The 17,724-nt window shown below is 39.6% G+C and overlaps 1 protein-coding gene across 2 annotated transcripts in view; it reads right to left on the bottom strand.

Moving 5' to 3' along the window:
• ATPCL (ATP-citrate synthase) overlaps positions 1–17,724 on the bottom strand; it is a 56,017-nt gene that overhangs the window by 12,778 nt on the left and 25,515 nt on the right. For both annotated transcript variants that reach the window (XM_034982354.2, XM_069507440.1), the window contains exons 5-18: positions 16,298–16,411; positions 14,486–14,565; positions 13,783–14,041; positions 12,658–12,870; positions 11,482–11,639; positions 10,348–10,510; positions 9,259–9,426; positions 8,483–8,606; positions 8,048–8,145; positions 6,335–6,433; positions 5,410–5,525; positions 4,886–5,026; positions 926–1,065; positions 325–473 (exon numbers count right to left, since the gene is read on the bottom strand). In XM_034982354.2, the coding sequence (XP_034838245.1) occupies positions 325–473; positions 926–1,065; positions 4,886–5,026; positions 5,410–5,525; positions 6,335–6,433; positions 8,048–8,145; positions 8,483–8,606; positions 9,259–9,426; positions 10,348–10,510; positions 11,482–11,639; positions 12,658–12,870; positions 13,783–14,041; positions 14,486–14,565; positions 16,298–16,411 (2,022 nt within the window). The remainder of the gene's footprint in view (positions 1–324; positions 474–925; positions 1,066–4,885; positions 5,027–5,409; positions 5,526–6,334; positions 6,434–8,047; positions 8,146–8,482; positions 8,607–9,258; positions 9,427–10,347; positions 10,511–11,481; positions 11,640–12,657; positions 12,871–13,782; positions 14,042–14,485; positions 14,566–16,297; positions 16,412–17,724) is intronic.

Genomic DNA, 17,724 nt, shown 5'->3' with positions numbered 1-17,724 from the left:
AAAAATCCTTCCTTAGATGCCTTTGTCATAATAGCTATCTGCATTCTGCATACCAAATTTCAGCCCGATCCGTCCAGTAGTTTGAGCTGTGCGTTGATAGATCAGTCAGTCAGTCAGTCAGTCAGTCAGTCACCTTTTCCTTTTATATATTTAGATTATTAGGCAATTATTCAATATAAAATCTAGACATACATATGACATAGCATAGACACCACGAAATGTTTATGTGACGAATTAATGTACGTTTGTATGGAAAAGCGAGTAAAAGTGTCTTTAAGGTTACCTTGATGCCACAAAGCAAAATAAGAAGAAGAAGAAGGTTACCTTGTTGATAGAATTTCCGAGGGTGTCAAAGGAGTCAGGGACCACGGCGCCGTGGGCCGCCAACGCCGCGTTCTTAGCCGCCGCCTTCTCTAGCGCCGAGCCCGCGAGCGAACCCGCGTGCCCGAACTGTACTTCTGATGTGAACATGTCTGTAAACAAATAGAATAGAATAGAATAGAATAGAATATTATTAGAACACACTTTCCCATTCATAGTCATCATCATCATGATCAACCCATCGCCGGCTCACTACAGAGCACGGGTCTCCTCTCAGAGTGAGAAGGGTTTTGGCCATAATCTACCACGCTGGTCAAGTGCGGATTGGCAGACTTCACACACCTTTGAGAACATTATGGAGAACTCTCAGGCATGCAGGTTTCCTCACGATGTTTTCCTTCACCGTTAAAGCAAGTGATGTTTTAATTACTTAAACATAATCCAGAAAAGTTAGAGGTGCGTGCCCCGGATCGAACCCCCGACCTCCGATTGGAAGGCGGACGTGCTAACCACTAGGCTACCACAGCTTCATAGTATGGGCTTCATAGCCATTCATGGTATGGTTAGTGATTTCTTCAAAAATAAAAAAAACTAACGTACTCACCAGAGCAAGTGCCAATGCACCAAGCCACTAAAGGCTTGGTCAGTTTTCGGTCGCGCATCATCTTGCACACGTGGTATTCCTCCACTCCCCCCACTTCACCAAGAAGCACCACCATCTTGACGTTTGGGTCCGCTTCGTATCTGCAGAAAAAAAATTGTTGTCAGGTCGTTCACAATCGAATGTAAGGGCGCGTTCCCACTATGTCGTAACAAAAAAAATGCGAAAAAAATTCCAATATTTTGTAAAAGTTCACGATATATCCTAATAATATTATAAATGTGAAAGTGTGGATGTCTGGATGCTTGTTACTCAATCATGCAAAAACGGCGGAACGGATTTGGATGAAATTTGGAATGGAGATAGATTATACCCTGGATTGACACATAGACTACTTTTTATCACACAAAATCAAAGAGTTCCCGCGGGATTTTGAAAGATTCAAAGAGAAGTCGCGGGCATCAGCTAGTTGTAAATAAAACATCTGACTGGCTAAAAAAAATATTGTTATGTAAAAACTATAGACATACAAAAAGTAATCCTGTAACACATACAGGGTGTAACCAGAACGCTAGCAAAAATGAAGACAGGTGGATACTACTGATGATTACTGATATGATAACACCAAAAAAGAAAACGCGAAAAAAGTAAAATAAAAAATCTATATTTTGTAAAGGTTCACGATATATTGCAAATAAAACATCTGACTGAAGCTAGAGGTCATCTAACGTTGCGTGAGTAGGCCACTCGGAGTCAATGCCGCGTCGTAGGTGGAGCATTGACCCGAGTTTTGCACGCTATGCATTTATTTTATTTTTTTATTTTATTCGTTTTTTGCAATCAACAGCGATATATACAATATAATTTTACATAATAACAGACTGAAAATAAGGCCAAATAGGATTACAATTTTTTACAGATTACTTAAATAGATATTAATTATAAATTTATAACAGTACGTTTGATAATTTAAACAAGCTTTACAATAATATAATAATATGAAAATATAAAAGTCAATTAACTAGTAAAAATACCTAGTAGGTGATTCACATTAGAGGTGTCAAATACAGGTTCATGTGTGTATCACAATATTATCACGTGTTACAGACAAATATTTAATAATTATTAACGTTACATTATTTTGTTACAAAAAAAAAAATTGCTTGAACCGTGAGGCGCAAGCAGAAAAATGGGTGCAATCGATTTTCGACCTTATTGACATAGTCAGAAAACAGCATTTTAGCAATCTATGAATTATACTGAGCAAGAATATGACAAAAAACAACTTTCTCATAACCGTCAATAAGGTCGAGATTTGCTTGCACCGATTTCACCATGAGGCGCAAGCATATAAATGGGTGCAAGCGATTTCCGACCTTATTGACATAGGGAACAACATTTTAACAATCTATGAATGATACCTACTGAACAAGAATATGACAAAAAACAACTTTCTCATAACCGTCAATAAGGTCGAGATTTGCTTGCACCGATTTCACCATGAGGCGCAAGCATATAAATGGGTGCAAGCGATTTCCGACCTTATTGACATAGGGAACAACATTTTAACAATCTATGAATGATACCTACTGAACAAGAATATGACAAAAAACAACTTTCTCATAACCGTCAATAAGGTCGAGAACTAGGGTATAGCTTTGTATTTAACTCGATTGATTTAAATTTTAAATTTTACTCTTAATAGGTACCCAATCCATACCTTCGCGACAGGTCGAAATGGCAATCGGGGAGGGAATGCCCCGCACACCCGCACGGCCCCTGTGCTAACCCAGTGCGGGCGAGCGAGGGTGACGTGCGGGTGTGCGGGGTGTCACCCCCGCCTCATACCCCGATTGCCATCTCAACCTGTCGCGGAATACAGTACCTAGTACCTACCTATGTATGTAAAAATAAAAACAAGTAGAACGATAAAGCAATGTCAAGTAGATACCTACAATACAATAGGTAGGTAAGTTTACCTAGTTACCTATAAAAAATCTTTTTAGTAGGTAACTACTATATTTATTATCATACATTTCTACATATTTATTATCATACGAATTATAAAATGATGATGATGATTTCTAAAAAGAACAATACCACTTCACGTACCTAACCTATTACCTATAATACTTAAATGTATGATAATACCTACACTTTGAAAAACATTTTCTCATACGATTTATAAAATGACGCAAGTATTTCCAAAAAGAACAAATCTACTATAATAGGTATTATTAACGCGCGACACAAATCTATCACAACACAAAAATGTACCTAATCTACATTATTTTGCCTAATCTACATTACAATTATTCGCATTAAATATTTATCGACACTCAAGTTCACAAATAAATAAAACTGCATTCAAAATTTATTACGAAACAAACAAAATGATAAAAATACTAGCCGCATACTCGTATCATCACAGTCAACATGTAACAGGCCAATACGAAAATTCGATGTAATAATTATTCACCGTCGAATCGCGACGATATTTGTATTCAGCTGTACCTACCTAATATATTTTATTCTAATATCGTCGCTCGGTCGCGCCGCGCGCGGCGTATCAAAGATCGAACGCCTGAGTTATTTTTTAGGAAGGATTTTCTCAAATTTTCACTACTTATTATATACTAGCTGATCCCCGCGGCTTCGCCCGCGTAGATTTAGGTTTTTAAAGATCCCGTATAGCCTATGTCACTCAGGAATAATGTAGCTTTCTACTGGTGAAAGAATTTTTAAAATCGGTTCAGTAGTTCTAAAGATTACCCCCTACAAACAAACTTAACGACATTACCTCTTTATATAATACAACGGGCCGTGCAGCAGAAATCGTAATATTTTAATTTCGCCATAACTTCAAAACCAAACGTCCAATTTTAATCATTCAAAGACCAAATATTATCTCCATAAACTGTTCTTAGTGATGAAATCATTTATTTTGATAAGGATTAATAGCATGAGTAAAATAAACGCGTTTAAATGTAGTCCAAAAAAAATTCAAGATTTTTAAATAAAAAAATGGTTGCTGTGCCTCACTCGACATAGATGGGTATAGTGTGTCGCGGACTTTTTTGTAGATATTTATAAGATCTACAATTAATTAGAACATTTTATGGTTCTATCTTTTATAGTTTAGGCAGCGTACGCAAAATAAGTAACTTTTCTGGTTGATTTTTTACACCTTGTGTCCGAAAAACCCAAATATCTTACGGAACCCTATTTTTTTTCCAAAATAAAATATAGCCTATGTTACTCGTGGATAATGTAGCTTTCGAATGGTGAAAGAATTTTTAAAATCGGTCCAGTAGTTTTTGAGCCTATTCAGTACAAACAAACAAACAAACAAACAAACAAACAAACAAACAAACAAAGTTTTCCTCTTTATAATATTAGTGTAGATTGTATTCAATTTTGTTTTAATCTAAAAACGAATATCTTGAATACATTTATATATTTAATAAATTTATTAGGTACATTATTTTTTCACACCTCTAATTCACATGTATGTGTGTGTGTGTATGTGTGTAAATACTAAATCACTAAAACTACAAAATGAGGTAAATGGTTATTGGTATTGGATTGTTAGGTAGGTAGTATAACAATAACGCTAAGTTTTTGCTAGCGTTATGGTAACAACCTGTATAGCTAATACGTTAATAATTGGGTATTTGACTACATCAAAAATAAATTATTTCTCAGTGATTATTAAATAAACGGACTTCCAAAATACGTAAATACAAATCCTTTGTTAGTTTTAAGTGTAATAACCATTTTAAATTATCGATCAAACTAAAAAAGTACGTCATTACGACGTGACGTCTCATTTCAGTATTTCATAGAATCTCGCATACTAAGCGCGCGTTTTGACGTTTGTTAAAAAGTAACGCATTTGACTAGTTGTCAAATACCGTATAATGATTGAACTTCACATACAGGTAAATTCATTTAATCATGTACCTCAATAGGTGGTCCACGAAAGTGGTCCCCGGGTAGCGGTCGCCGCCGATGGCCACTCCTTCACACACGCCATCCGCTTCTTTTGATAACACGTTGTTGAGTTCGTTGCTCATACCTCCCGAGCGGGATACGTACGCTACACTGAAAACAAAAAAAACATGTAAAAACCGACCAAGTGCGACTCAGGCTCGCGCAACGAGGGTTCCGTACTACAATCGTATTTTTTCGTCATTTTGCACGATAAATCAAAAACTATGATGTATAAAAATAAATAAAAATCTGTTTTAGAATGTACAGGTAAAGCTCTTTCATATGATACCCCACTTGATATAGTAATCTAACTTTAAAAGTTGAAAATACTAAATATTTGTTCAAAACATATATAAATTTTTTCCCCAAATCCTGCCGTGAATCAAACCCGGGACCTCCCACATTTATAACTTCACCGTTCACCTCTTCGCCAGGGAGGTCATCGAAACGTCTCCGTAGGTCTACTGTATTGGTGTTTAAGCTGTGGTAAATACCTGCCAGGGCGGTAAAGCTTGCTGTCAACTATGTTGTCGATCATGCCCGCTGTATTGCCGATCTTGAAACAGCCAGGCTTAATACCTCCCACCGTGGCCGGGCCGATTATGTTCACCTGAACATCATAATCATAATCATTTATTTATTCTGCTCAGATTAAAAAAAAAAAAAAAAATTGCCTAGTTAAATTACTAATATTCCCCTTTCCTCTCCAACTAAGCGTCAAGCTTGTGCTAGGAGTAGGTACGACAATAGTGCAACGGGCGGGGTTTGAACCATCAACCTTTCGGTTTTCAGTCCACTCCTTTACCGGTTGAGCTATTGAGCTATAGGCTATTCTGCTCAAATATGGTAGGTACATGTATATTATTTACATGGGGTCTTAAAAATTAGGTAATCAGTCACATATCCTGTCAAGTTTGGTGTGCAAAATACAAACAATTTTAAAAGGACATAATTTTTACATATTATACACACAATTTTAAAAGGACATCATCATCATCATGATCAACCCATAGCCGGCTCACTACAGAGCACGGGTCTCCTATCAGAGAGAAGGGTTTTGGCCATAGTCTATCATGCTGGTCATGTGCGGATTGGCAGACTTCACTCACCTTTGAGTACATTATGGAGAACTCTCAGGCATGCAGGTATCCTCACAATGTTTTCGTTCACCGTTAACGAAAAGTGTTTTTTTCTTTTCCTTTTACAATGTTCTTTATTTCAAAACATAAACATTTGATTGCTTAATTCTTACAGTTCAAGGAATTTCAGAAAAATCTTGCGAACTCACAAAACTTTCTTAGCTCAAGTAGACTTTTGTGAGCCGTTAAAGAAAAACATAACCCTGAAAATTTTGAGCTGCATTCCCGGGATCAAACCCCCGACCTCCCGAATAGAAGGTCTATTATAATTTAAACTCACCCCTCTCGCGTCAGCCAGTTTGATAATCTTGCGCGTCATGTTTTCAGGAATACCTTCCGCTATGATGACGATCACGTTGATCTGTGGATGCTGCATCGCCTGTACCACAAAATAACATCGGTTAAACTAAATCATCATTATCATGGTCAACCCGTCGCCAGCCCACTACTGAGCACGGATCTTCTCTCGGAGTGAGAAGGGTCCACCACGCTGGCCAAGTGAGGATTGGCAGACTATGAAACTTGTCACATAAGTTCGAGGCTTTACCTGTCACTGAGTGTGAAACGAATACAATACGACAAGGCTCTTTTGGCACTTGAATGACATTGACAGGAGGGCGCAGTTGTAGAACAAAGGCTGTCAGCAAATAGAATCTCCTCAATTTTACGGAATATAATGAAAATGTCAATGTCGAAAATCGAGTAAGCTTTATATAGAAATTGGAAAAGCCGTCCCTGTTTCCAAATCGAGAAAGAATAATGAAAATCATTTATAGGCCATGGACTTGCAACTTATCATGTTTACCTGCTTAATTACTATATTTGCATAGTCTCTACATAGTATAAATATATAAAAGGAAAAGGTGACTGACTGACTGATTTATCAACGCACAGCTCAAACTACTGGACGGATCGGGCTGAAATTTGGCATGCAGATAGCTATTATGACGTAGACATCCGGTAAGAAAGGATTTTTAAAAATTCAACCCCCTTGTAGTCTACGCGGACGAAGTCGCGAGCATAAGCTAGTATAAAATAAAGTCGCTTTCCACTGTCTGTCTGTATGTATGTATGAACGCGTAGATCTTTTAAACTACGCAACGGATTTTAATGCGGTTTTCACCAACAGAAAGAGTGATTCAAGAGGAGGGTTTATAGCTATAGTTTAATTCTCAATAAATTAGAGATCCCCAGAGAAATTGAAATAATGTGATTTAGGTCGGAAAAAATCCTCTCATTCGAGAGCTTCCGAGGCAATGACACCACATAAGTATCTACATTGCACCCATGCGAAGCCGGGGCGGGTCGCTAGTGCTAAATATAGGTATAAAATGCTGACACATTTATGCTGTATATATTATCAGGACATATTGTGGTGTTATGTATATGGAATGGCTCTAGTATTTAAAAAACCGGCCAAGTGCGAGTCAGGCTCGCGCAATGAGGGTTCCGTACTACAGTCGTATTTTTTCGACATTTTGCACGATAATTCAAAAACTATGATGCATAAAAATAAATTAAAATCTGTTTTAGAATGTACAGGTGAAGACCTTTCATATGATACCCCACTTGATATAGTCACTCACTTCGAAAGTTGAAAATACTAATTATTAGTTCATGACCACAATTTAATTTTTTTTTGTGTGATCTAACCCTAAATTCACGGTTTTCAGATTTTTCCCCAAATGTCAGCTATAAGATCTACCTACCTGCCAAATTTCATGATTCTAGGTCAACGGGAAGTACCCTGTAGGTTTCTTGACAGACAGACGGACAGACGGACAGACATACAGACTACAAAGTGATCCTATAAGGGTTCCGTTTTTCCTTTTGAGGTACGGAACCCTAAAAAGCAGTAAATAATCAGATTTTTTTACTTAGCAACACCGCATATAAAGGGACAGCGTGACACTTCACAAGATGGCGGCGTTAGTTCCGATTTTGGCCACGCGCCAAGAGAGCCTTGTCGCACTGTAAACGTCTGTATTCGTACCTGTATCGTGCTGTCGTACGCGGAGCGGAGCGAAGCGAAGTTGACGAGCACTGTTGCTTCTTGGTGCTTTCTCATCGCCACGTCCATGTCGCTGAACACTGAAACGTTCACATTTTATCTATCTAAATATATCAGGAACAGGTGACTGACTGACTGATCTATCTTCCAGTCAAGAGTGAATAGGCATCTTCTAGGCAAGCGCGCTCTATCATTTGCCAGCTACCAGGGTAGCCAAGCTCAAATTACTGGACGGATCGGGCTGAAATTTGACTTGCAGATAGCTATTGTGACGCAGGCATCCGCTAAGAAAGGATTTTTGAAAATTCAACTCCTAAGGAGGTGGAATAGCGGTTTGAAATTTGTGTACTCCACGCGGACGAGGTCGCGAGCATAAGCTAGTATCTAAATAAAATAAAAAAGGGAGGTAAAACTTACCCGGTATAAAAACTTCCTTGTTCCCGAAATAGTACTTCTGTTTGTGGTCGGCCGTGAAGGGGTATACGATGGCCACCACGGACGGCTCCGCGCGGCGGCATATGTAGTCGAAGTCCAACATGCCCTACAAACCACACTCATATTATACAAGCGAAACTTCGTATATGTATATGTGTGTGTGTGTGTGTGTGTCAGTCTTTCACACAAACAAATGAACAGATTTGGCTGGGAATGGACATAGATTACTTTGGATTAACACATAGGCTATTTTTTTTTAGGCTCGTAGAAATCCATAGTTCCCGCGGGATTTTTCAAATATAATATATCCACGCGGACGTAGTCTGGGTACCATCTAGTTAAAAAATATCAAATTTTATTCCTTATTCCGCGAGAATTGCGAAAAATTCAACCTTATTTTATAAAGAGAAAGTCTGTGCAAAATTTAGCTATCCAAAGATTTAGGTTAGTAGTTGATGATTGATTGTGTGTGTGAGTGAGTGTGAGTAAGTGAGTGAGTTAGAAAGTGTTAGTGAGTGAGTGAGTGATTGAGTGAGTGTGACTGAGTGTGAGTGAGTGCGGAGTGAGTGAGAGAGTGAGTGCGGAGTGAGTGAGTGATTGAGTGAGTGTGACTGAGTGTGAGTGAGTGCGGAGTGAGTGAGAGAGTGAGTGCGGAGTGAGTGAGTGAGTGAGCGAGTAACGGAGCGAGTGAGTAAATGAGTGAGTGAGTGAGTGAGTGTGTGTGTGAGTGAGTACTATTTTAATATTATACAACATACCTGAATGGCCCGGTTCTGCATGCCCCATACGATGGCCTTGGTGCGATCAGTGAAGAGTGGCCGCGCGGTGGACAACTGCTGCCCCAGCTCAGCTCGCGTCGGGGCTTGGGAGCATACCAGGTCTAATAATGATGTTGTGAGCTCAGGCAGCTCGATTTTTGGTGGTGGCTGTAACAAAGACAAACAATAGGGTATTTGACAGCATGTAAAATATAGGATCTATTGATTTTTTTTTTTAAATTTAATAAATAGATCTTTTCAGATTCTATTTAGGCGGCTTCTTCCCCTGACATATGTCAGAGACCTTTTTTAGTTTTTAAGTTTTATCAGACTTTGTGCGAATTTTGCGACTGTTTGAAAGGAACAGAACAGTTTAATTTGGACCCATGTTAATCGTGGTGGAATAAGACTGGACAACATTGGGTCCTTGTCACCCTGTCCTGTTCCTCTTTATAACTATTTCTGCTATTTTAGAGCAAAATAGCAGGAATAAGCTCCGACTTGCGTCGCACTCTAGAATGGCGGGGACGGAGTCCCTACACAGTTCCACCCTAATTTGTTGGTGGAGGTCCTCTCGGATTCGGCTGTGCTGTGGACAGTCGATGAGCAAATGCAATTTTAGGATCTATTGATTGCATCCATATTAAGTATGAATTTTGGAAAACTACTTAAACAACTAATTAAACAGTTAAGAAAAATACGAGATATTTTAAGAGAAAATCGACAAAGAAAATGATATTTTTCTCTACTTTAGTCACGTAATCGTAAACAACAGTGACTGGTGGAGTGGTTGATGACAAGACGTGTTCGTATACAGTTGCGTGTACAGTATAGTCAACAACCAAAGTTTACCAACAGGTGATTATTATAACTTATATTGACAAAGGATAAGAAAAACTGCGAGTGAGCGAAATACGAAATTTGCTCTGTAAGAGCAAGACAACAGCAGTTACCGCAGATTCTAGTTTGGGAATCTGCTTGAGAGTAGGTTCCAGTTGATGGTTTGGGGGGATAGACACGCTATATGCGAGAGAGACGGCACTATTTCAGTGCTACGTGTGAACGAGATAGCAGTCTGACAGCACTTACCGTAGATTCTGGTTTGGGCAGCTGCTTGGGGGCATAGTCCAACTGATGGTCTGGTGGGATGGGCGCGTGGCCGAGAGCGAGACGGACGATAGCCGTCATGGTGCTCTCAGGGCCGAACACGTACATGGGGATCCGAAGACGGTGGCCGACTTCACGCATTTGTCTGAAAATAGAAAAGGAAAAGGTGACTGACTGACTAATCTATCAACGTACAGCTCCGTCCCGATCCATCCAGTAGTTTGCTACTGGACTGATCGGGCTGTTTGGCATGCAGATGAAAATGAAAATGAAAAAATATTTATTTACCATAGTTCAATCAATTATAACATTGTGTTATGGTACCCACACTAGGTAGTCCTGTGTCGTGGGTACCTAATTAGAATTAACAATAAATAAACAATTAACCGGTAAATTGACGCTCGGTTTACTAGTCTACGTTCACTTAACTAAGGTAGGTATTTATCTAAGCTAGATAGCTATTATGACGAAAAACATCCGCTAAGAAAAGATTTTTGAAAATTCAACCTCTAAAATAGAGGTTTGAAACTTGTGTAGTCCGCGCGGACAAAGCTAGTAATTAATTCAAATAAACAAAAGATTCCGACGAATTGAGAAACTCCTCGAGAGAGGCAGTCATATCAATTTCTTCCATTTACCCAGCCAGTGGCTTTCACAATGCAAGTTTTTATTCGTAACTAAATAATATCCGCGACTTCGTTCGCGTGCATTTAGGTTTTATAAAAACAAAACCTAAATGCAGGTTTTTATCCGGGATAAAAAGTAGCCTATGTCCTTCCCCGGGATGTAAGTTAACTATGTACCAAATTTCCTCAAAATTGCTTAAACTGTTGGGCTGTGAAAAGCTAGCAGACAGACAGTCACACTTTCACATTTATAATATTAGTATGGATTAGTATACCCTGAGGATGTTACTTCAATTCCAGTCAAAGTGCTGCTGTATCTGGCGGCCACAGGATTTGACAAGGAAGTGTGAAGAGGCTAACACAATAGATCGGAGACGGTCGCAGTGATACTGGGATTCAAGAACCTGCATAGCCCTGTAGCCCTGCATAGCCTGTAGAAGAAGAAGAAGAAGAAGATGGATTAGTATGGACAGCGTACGCAAAATATTACCTAAGTCCTTCCTGATAGTTGGGTCCGCCTCGCCGCACAAAGATTGTCACGTTGTACTGCAGCAGCGCGTCCTTGTACGTCTCTATGGCGGTGATGATGCCTCGGAAGGTGTCTGCCACGTTGGTGAAGTTGGCGATACCACCGCCGATTATGAGTACCTGAGGAGTCAAAGAGAGAGGTTAAACTTGTATATTCCACTCATGTTACTTTGCGGAAGTCCATGATATACAATGAAATGAAATGAAATGAAATGAAAATCTTTTTTATTCGTATAAACTTTTACTAGTGCTTACGAATAGTCGGATGCATCTACCACTGGTTCGGAATGCCTTTCCTGCCGAGAAGAACCAGCAAGAAACTCGGCGGTTGCTCTTTTCAAATATTTGATATAGGTACAAGATTATGCCATGTATAAAATAGTATTTGCAGTCTTGTGCGTTGCTGGAACGAGCTGCAGGTCAAATCCACGCTCTTTTATCATTTAGATAATCTTCAATTGTGTAATATGCTTTTTTCAGGAGCATATTTTTAATAAATTTTTTAAACTTGTGCAAAGGTAAGTCCAAAATAGTTTGCGGGATTTTATTATAAAAGGTAATACCAATACCCACAAATGACTTTTGGACTTTCCTGAGGCGGAAGGCAGGAGCTGCAAGTTTGTCTCTGTTTGTCAATGAAGCAAAAGCTTAATTTGCTATAATCCGTTGGAACAGGTCGAATCTGTATGCTGAATTATGCAGCATTAGGGGCGAGCGCGAAGCTCCGCCTGGGTGTGAGCCCTAGGGCTCGAAGAAATAATTTGAGAGGTCGGGGGGCTCCTCCTGTAAGGCTCAGACCACGGCTTAGAATGATATTGGGATGGGTGGATTGGTTGGACTACTGGTTAGTCCGTACGCCCCCGAGGCCGTGGCGTGAGTCCACGTCCGGGTGACGTTAGAAATCGGGGACCTCGTCTTCGCCGGCGAAGACGCTGTAATAAGGTTGAATTGTGTAGCCCTACGATATAAGAAGCATTGTCGGTCATGATTTGATCGTTGGGATCGTTAAGGACGTGCTTAGGGCACCTTTTATCGGGGGGACTGTGTCCACTGTGCGTGCACCCTACAATACCCTGTATTGTAGGGTGCACGCACAGTGGGGTACAGTGGGGAGAGTTGGGCAGTTGGGTATACTAACCTTGCCACTCGGGTGTCGGTCGCGGCACATGAGACTGAATATAGTCTTGGCATAGTCCGCGGTCTGGCTCTCGGTGGGCGCTCCGGAGTACTCCCCGTAGTTGGCGAGCTCGGCCGCGCCCCCCAGCGCGCAGACCGTGTCCGTGTACACCACGGACGCTCCTCCTCCGGCCACCATCGTCCAGATACGACCGGACTTGTTCAGGACTGTTAACTGGAAGAGAACAATATTTGTCATCTTCTATATATATAAAATTCAAAGTCCAGACTGACTGACTGACATATATATCAACGCACAGCCTAAACCACTAGTCCTAGAGACATGAAATTTGGAGGGTGTGTTCTTCGTAAAGAGTAGGTATCCACTAAGAAAGGATTTTTCGAAATTCCACCCCTAAGTGGGTTAAATAGGGGCCGAAAGTTTGTATGAAAGTCCGTCATTTTTCAAGTTATTTGCATGAAAAATGGTATTTGGGCCAATGATGCCTAATATTCCCTTTTCCCCTCCAACTAAGCGTTAAGCTTGTGCTAGGAGTAGGTACGACAATAGTGCAACGTGCGGGGTTTGAACCGGTGGCCTTTCGGATTTCAGTCCGATCCTCTTGCCTTTTACCGTTGAGCTATTGAGGCTATTGAAGCGTGGTTCGTGGTTTAACGACATTATACAGGATGTAACCAGATTCTGGTTCAAAATCAAAATACTCAAAAGTACCTAATACAATTTTTGGTCCGGCCGCCAATTCCAATAGGTAAACTCTTTCAGAAGCCACAGACAAGGACGGTTAGCAAGTTAATCAACCCAAGTTCGAGCCAATATTTGAACCAACAAATGTACCATGGTTTAAAACAAAAATCAAACTAACCTTAAGACTAGACCCCCGCTCTTGGCATCCAGATCAGCAATATGTGCCTCTTCAGGTTACGCATCCCTTCCGAATGGGGGTGGGAAGTTCACCTCCCCCCAATGCTTTGCGCAAATGAAGTCAGCCGTTTGCTCCAACTTGACCGCCAATATCGATAGGCAAACTCTTTCAGAAGCCACAGACTAGGACGTCGTTCGGACGAAGTTCGAGCCAATATTTGAACCAACATATGTACCAAGGTTTTAAACAAAAATCAAACTCACCTTAAGACTAGCTCCACTTTTAGCATCCAAATCAGCTATATGTGCCTCTTCGGGATACGCATCCCTTCCGAAAGGGGGTGGGAAGTTCACCTCCCCCCAATGCTTTGCGCAAATGAAGTCAGCCGTTTGGTCCAACTTGGCCGCCAAGTCCAATAGGTAGACTCTCTCGTTGGTGACCACTACCGGGTTGATTTCCATGTATGTGAAGTATAGGTCTACGAATACCCGGTATAGGGAGGTAATGAATGTTGTTAGTATCCTGGGAAAGAAAAAAAAACTATTATTTATCTACTACTATAGTCGACGCATTGTAAACCGAGTCGTCGAGTTATCTGTCTGTTTCGCTCGCACTTACCTACGACGAAGTGCGAGCGAAAAAGACAGATAACTCGACGACTCGATCCTTTACAATCCTTAAGGGGGGGTTTCCAAAATAAATTATACAGGTTTTTATTATTGAAAGCTAATAACCTATAAATTAGGTTCTGATAAAAAAAATCAAATGTTCCATATCTTAATCCTCTAAGTGAGTATAATATTATCATGCTAAACCGGATGGCAATGTAGTAAGCAATTGATAACTTTGATAACTTTTATCAGACTCAATAGCCTGTCGGTAACTTCTACTGATATGAGATATTTGTTTTCTTTATAATGCATCACACGAAAGTTTTTTTTTTTAACTTACTTATTACTAACTAACCTTTTAATAGTGATAGATTTAATGTTCTTCAACAGCGCGCGGTCAATGTCTTCGCCTGTAGGGAACGTGTCCACAGGTATCTGCCAAAATACGAAACAGTGACGTCAAAAACGGCGCCTGTACTGTAGTGTCATATGTAGAGACCGGATTGTATGCATTTGCATATTCGCATATGCATTTGCATATTTTAGCCATTCTCAGCGGTAATAGCATATTTTACCTAAGATCTAGTTATGATGCATATTATCGGTACATTTACAATATTGTTCACTCGCCCTGCATTCCGAAATGCGACCGAATTTAATAACAGTCACAAAATATAAGGGCCTATTGATAAAATACGCTAAATGAACTCCGCGTTGCCAAAGGCATTGTCGCATAACTTGAAGAAAAGTTTAAAAACATATTGCACAATAACTCAGGTTTTCAAAGTTTGTGTCAAATTGATAGTTTCATGAATGGGACTGCAGAACTTTTGCAGATTAACGAACTTTTTCCACTTACAAAAATATTGTAAATGATCGTAGACACAATCTTACCACTGAAAATTTAAAAAATTTTTGATTGTGACGTTTACAAAAATTTCAAATAGTTTAAAAAAATAATTAAATAATAATGTTACCGTACCTATTGTCGCCTATCAAAATATAATTTACTAATTGTATGCTGATTTTAAAATAAAATAAAAACGAATACTTACTCTTTTTTTTGGGGATTCCTAAAATTTATCATTTAATTTTGCATATTCTGCCATTTTTTGTGCATATTTCAAGCATTTTTCATGCATTTTTCATGCATATTTACATGCATATAATCCGGTCTCTAGTCATATGTGACTAATTCTGTTGTACAATGTCTAAACTAAATAGACAAACCTAAAGGTGCTGATAAACTTGAGCACATACTTGTAACAGAACATCGAGCATTCGCCGTTTTTATTTTTGCCGAACTGAACAACGAGCCGAGCCAAGCATAGAGCCAAATATTGCTACGAACATTTTGAGCATTCTAGGGAATGCTCGTGAAAATGTCAGACTTGACGGTCGCGTGTGCTCGCTAGAATGCTCGACAGAACGCTCGATAGAATGCTCGCTAATTGCGAATGCTCATTACAAGTGAATGCTCAAGTTTATCAGCACCTTTAGAGAGAGCGCACTGCGGTGCGGCGAGTTGCGGTGCTTTTTAAAATCCGTAAATTTGAATTTAAATAATTTCCGCACGTTCCCCCCCCCCCCCCCCCCCCCCCCCCGCAAAAACTGTGAACTGTAGAACTACATAGAAGTGCGCGTGCTGCGGAATTAATTCCGTACCGGATTTTGATAGACTGAAATTCAAATTTATGGATTTTAAAACGCACCGCAACTAACCGTACCGTGGTGCGCGTTAGCTCTTAATTTCGCAGTGCGCGCGCTTCTATGTAGTTCTCAAATTGAGGGGAGGGAGGAGGGGGCTCTATGCTCTTCTAAGAATATAATGAAGAAACAAAGAAACGAGAGAAGAATATGGCTTGTATAGTACGGTATAATAACATTGTAAATTGAAAAATTAAAAAAAAAAGAGCAACCGCCGAGTTTCTTGCTGGTTCTTCTCGGTAGGAACGGCATTCCGAACCAGTGGTAAATTAAAACTACCTGACTATTCATAAGCACTTGTAAAAAGTTTACATGAATAAAAAAACATTCTATTCTATTCTATTCTAATAGGCATCTTCTAGGAAAGCGCGCTGCATCTTATACTGCATCATCACTTTCCATCAGGTCTGATTGCAGCCAACCAAGCGCTAGTCTATAAATTAAAGAAAAATGTACTGACGTCAAGGCGCAGCGCGAGCGCGTCCACGTCGCCGACGTCCACGCCGCCCTGGTGGTGGAACATGATGGTGTCCGCGCGGCGGCCGGACTGGATGCACAGATACATCTCTTCCGTCTGGAAACAAACAATTGGCTATTTTCCTACTTTTGAATTTGATAAATATTACTATTTTATTATAAACTAGCTTATGCTCGCGACTTTGTCCGCGTGGACTACACAAATTTCAAACCCCTATTTCACCCCCTTGGGGTTGGAATTTTCAAAAATCCTTTCTTATGATGCCTACGTCATAATAGTTACGATACGTCCAGTAGTTTGAGCTGTGCGTTGATAGATCAGTCAGTCAGTCAGTCAGTCACCTTTTCCTTTTATATATTTAGACTAGGATAAAAATAATGACGTACTCTGTAAAAAATATTAAAATCCAACAAAGATTTACAAAGTTACAGGCATTTTAATGGAGCAGGCATAATAATTTGGAGTGGGAGGGTCTTCTATCCCTTTCTCGCAAAACGAAAATTTGTATGAAACCGCACGAAGCTACTATGGCATTAGTAGGTGTGACGTCAGACTGCTGTATCGCTATCTCTGTCTTATCAGAAATATTTAAATGCATATAACTTTTTTGTTATTAAATCGATTTAATTAGTTTTTTCAGTTTACTTACGTCATTATTTTTATTCTAGTTTATAATACAGTAATGAAAAAAATTGGAGTCAATTATACAATGTTAGTTTTAATTGACGCAAAAACCGAAACACGTCAAATGTTTATACATAAAAAATATATACACAATTTTTAAAAACATTTAATGAAAATTTACTAAATTTTAAGCTTGTTGTGTTGAGTCATTGTCCTCGAAAAACATGGTCACCCCAAGCGAGCGGCTGTGAGTGAAAGGGACGGCTAGCGTCGATCGTGCGCGCTCCCGCTTGCGCGGTTCGAATCAGCTGGTGTATGCAGTGTTCAAACTTGCAGGATTTTAAAGTATTTTTTGTTCAAAATATAACCCGTACTAAAAATGACTGCAATCGTATCTGATACTGATTCTGAACAACCTACCTTTCAATTTTGCGTATACTAAAACTAACGTTGTATACATTAAAAAGTATTCTAGATCCGTCTCCAATATGCAAGCCATCTCTGCCAAATTTCGTCAAGATTGGTTCAAGAGTTGAGCTGTGAAAACATAACACACAAACCTGGTTCGACAGACAAATACATATATCAGCAATTATCCAGCCAGTGACGCACTTTTGCTATCTCATTCTTTCTTACTTAAACCTACGTGAGATAGAAAAAGAGGGGGTTTCACTCGCATATTCTTGCTTCCAACGAACAATTGTAACAAACCTCCTCAGCTTTCCGGAGGCAGCGTCGATTTTCTGCTCCTTGTTGCTATATTTTTTTTTTTTAAATAGAATATT

This window comes from Maniola hyperantus, chromosome 26 (assembly GCF_902806685.2).
Source record: "Maniola hyperantus chromosome 26, iAphHyp1.2, whole genome shotgun sequence".
Lineage (NCBI taxonomy): Eukaryota > Metazoa > Arthropoda > Insecta > Lepidoptera > Nymphalidae > Maniola > Maniola hyperantus.
Note: the sequence above shows the minus strand (reverse complement) of the source record. Positions and strands in the feature narration are given on the sequence as shown.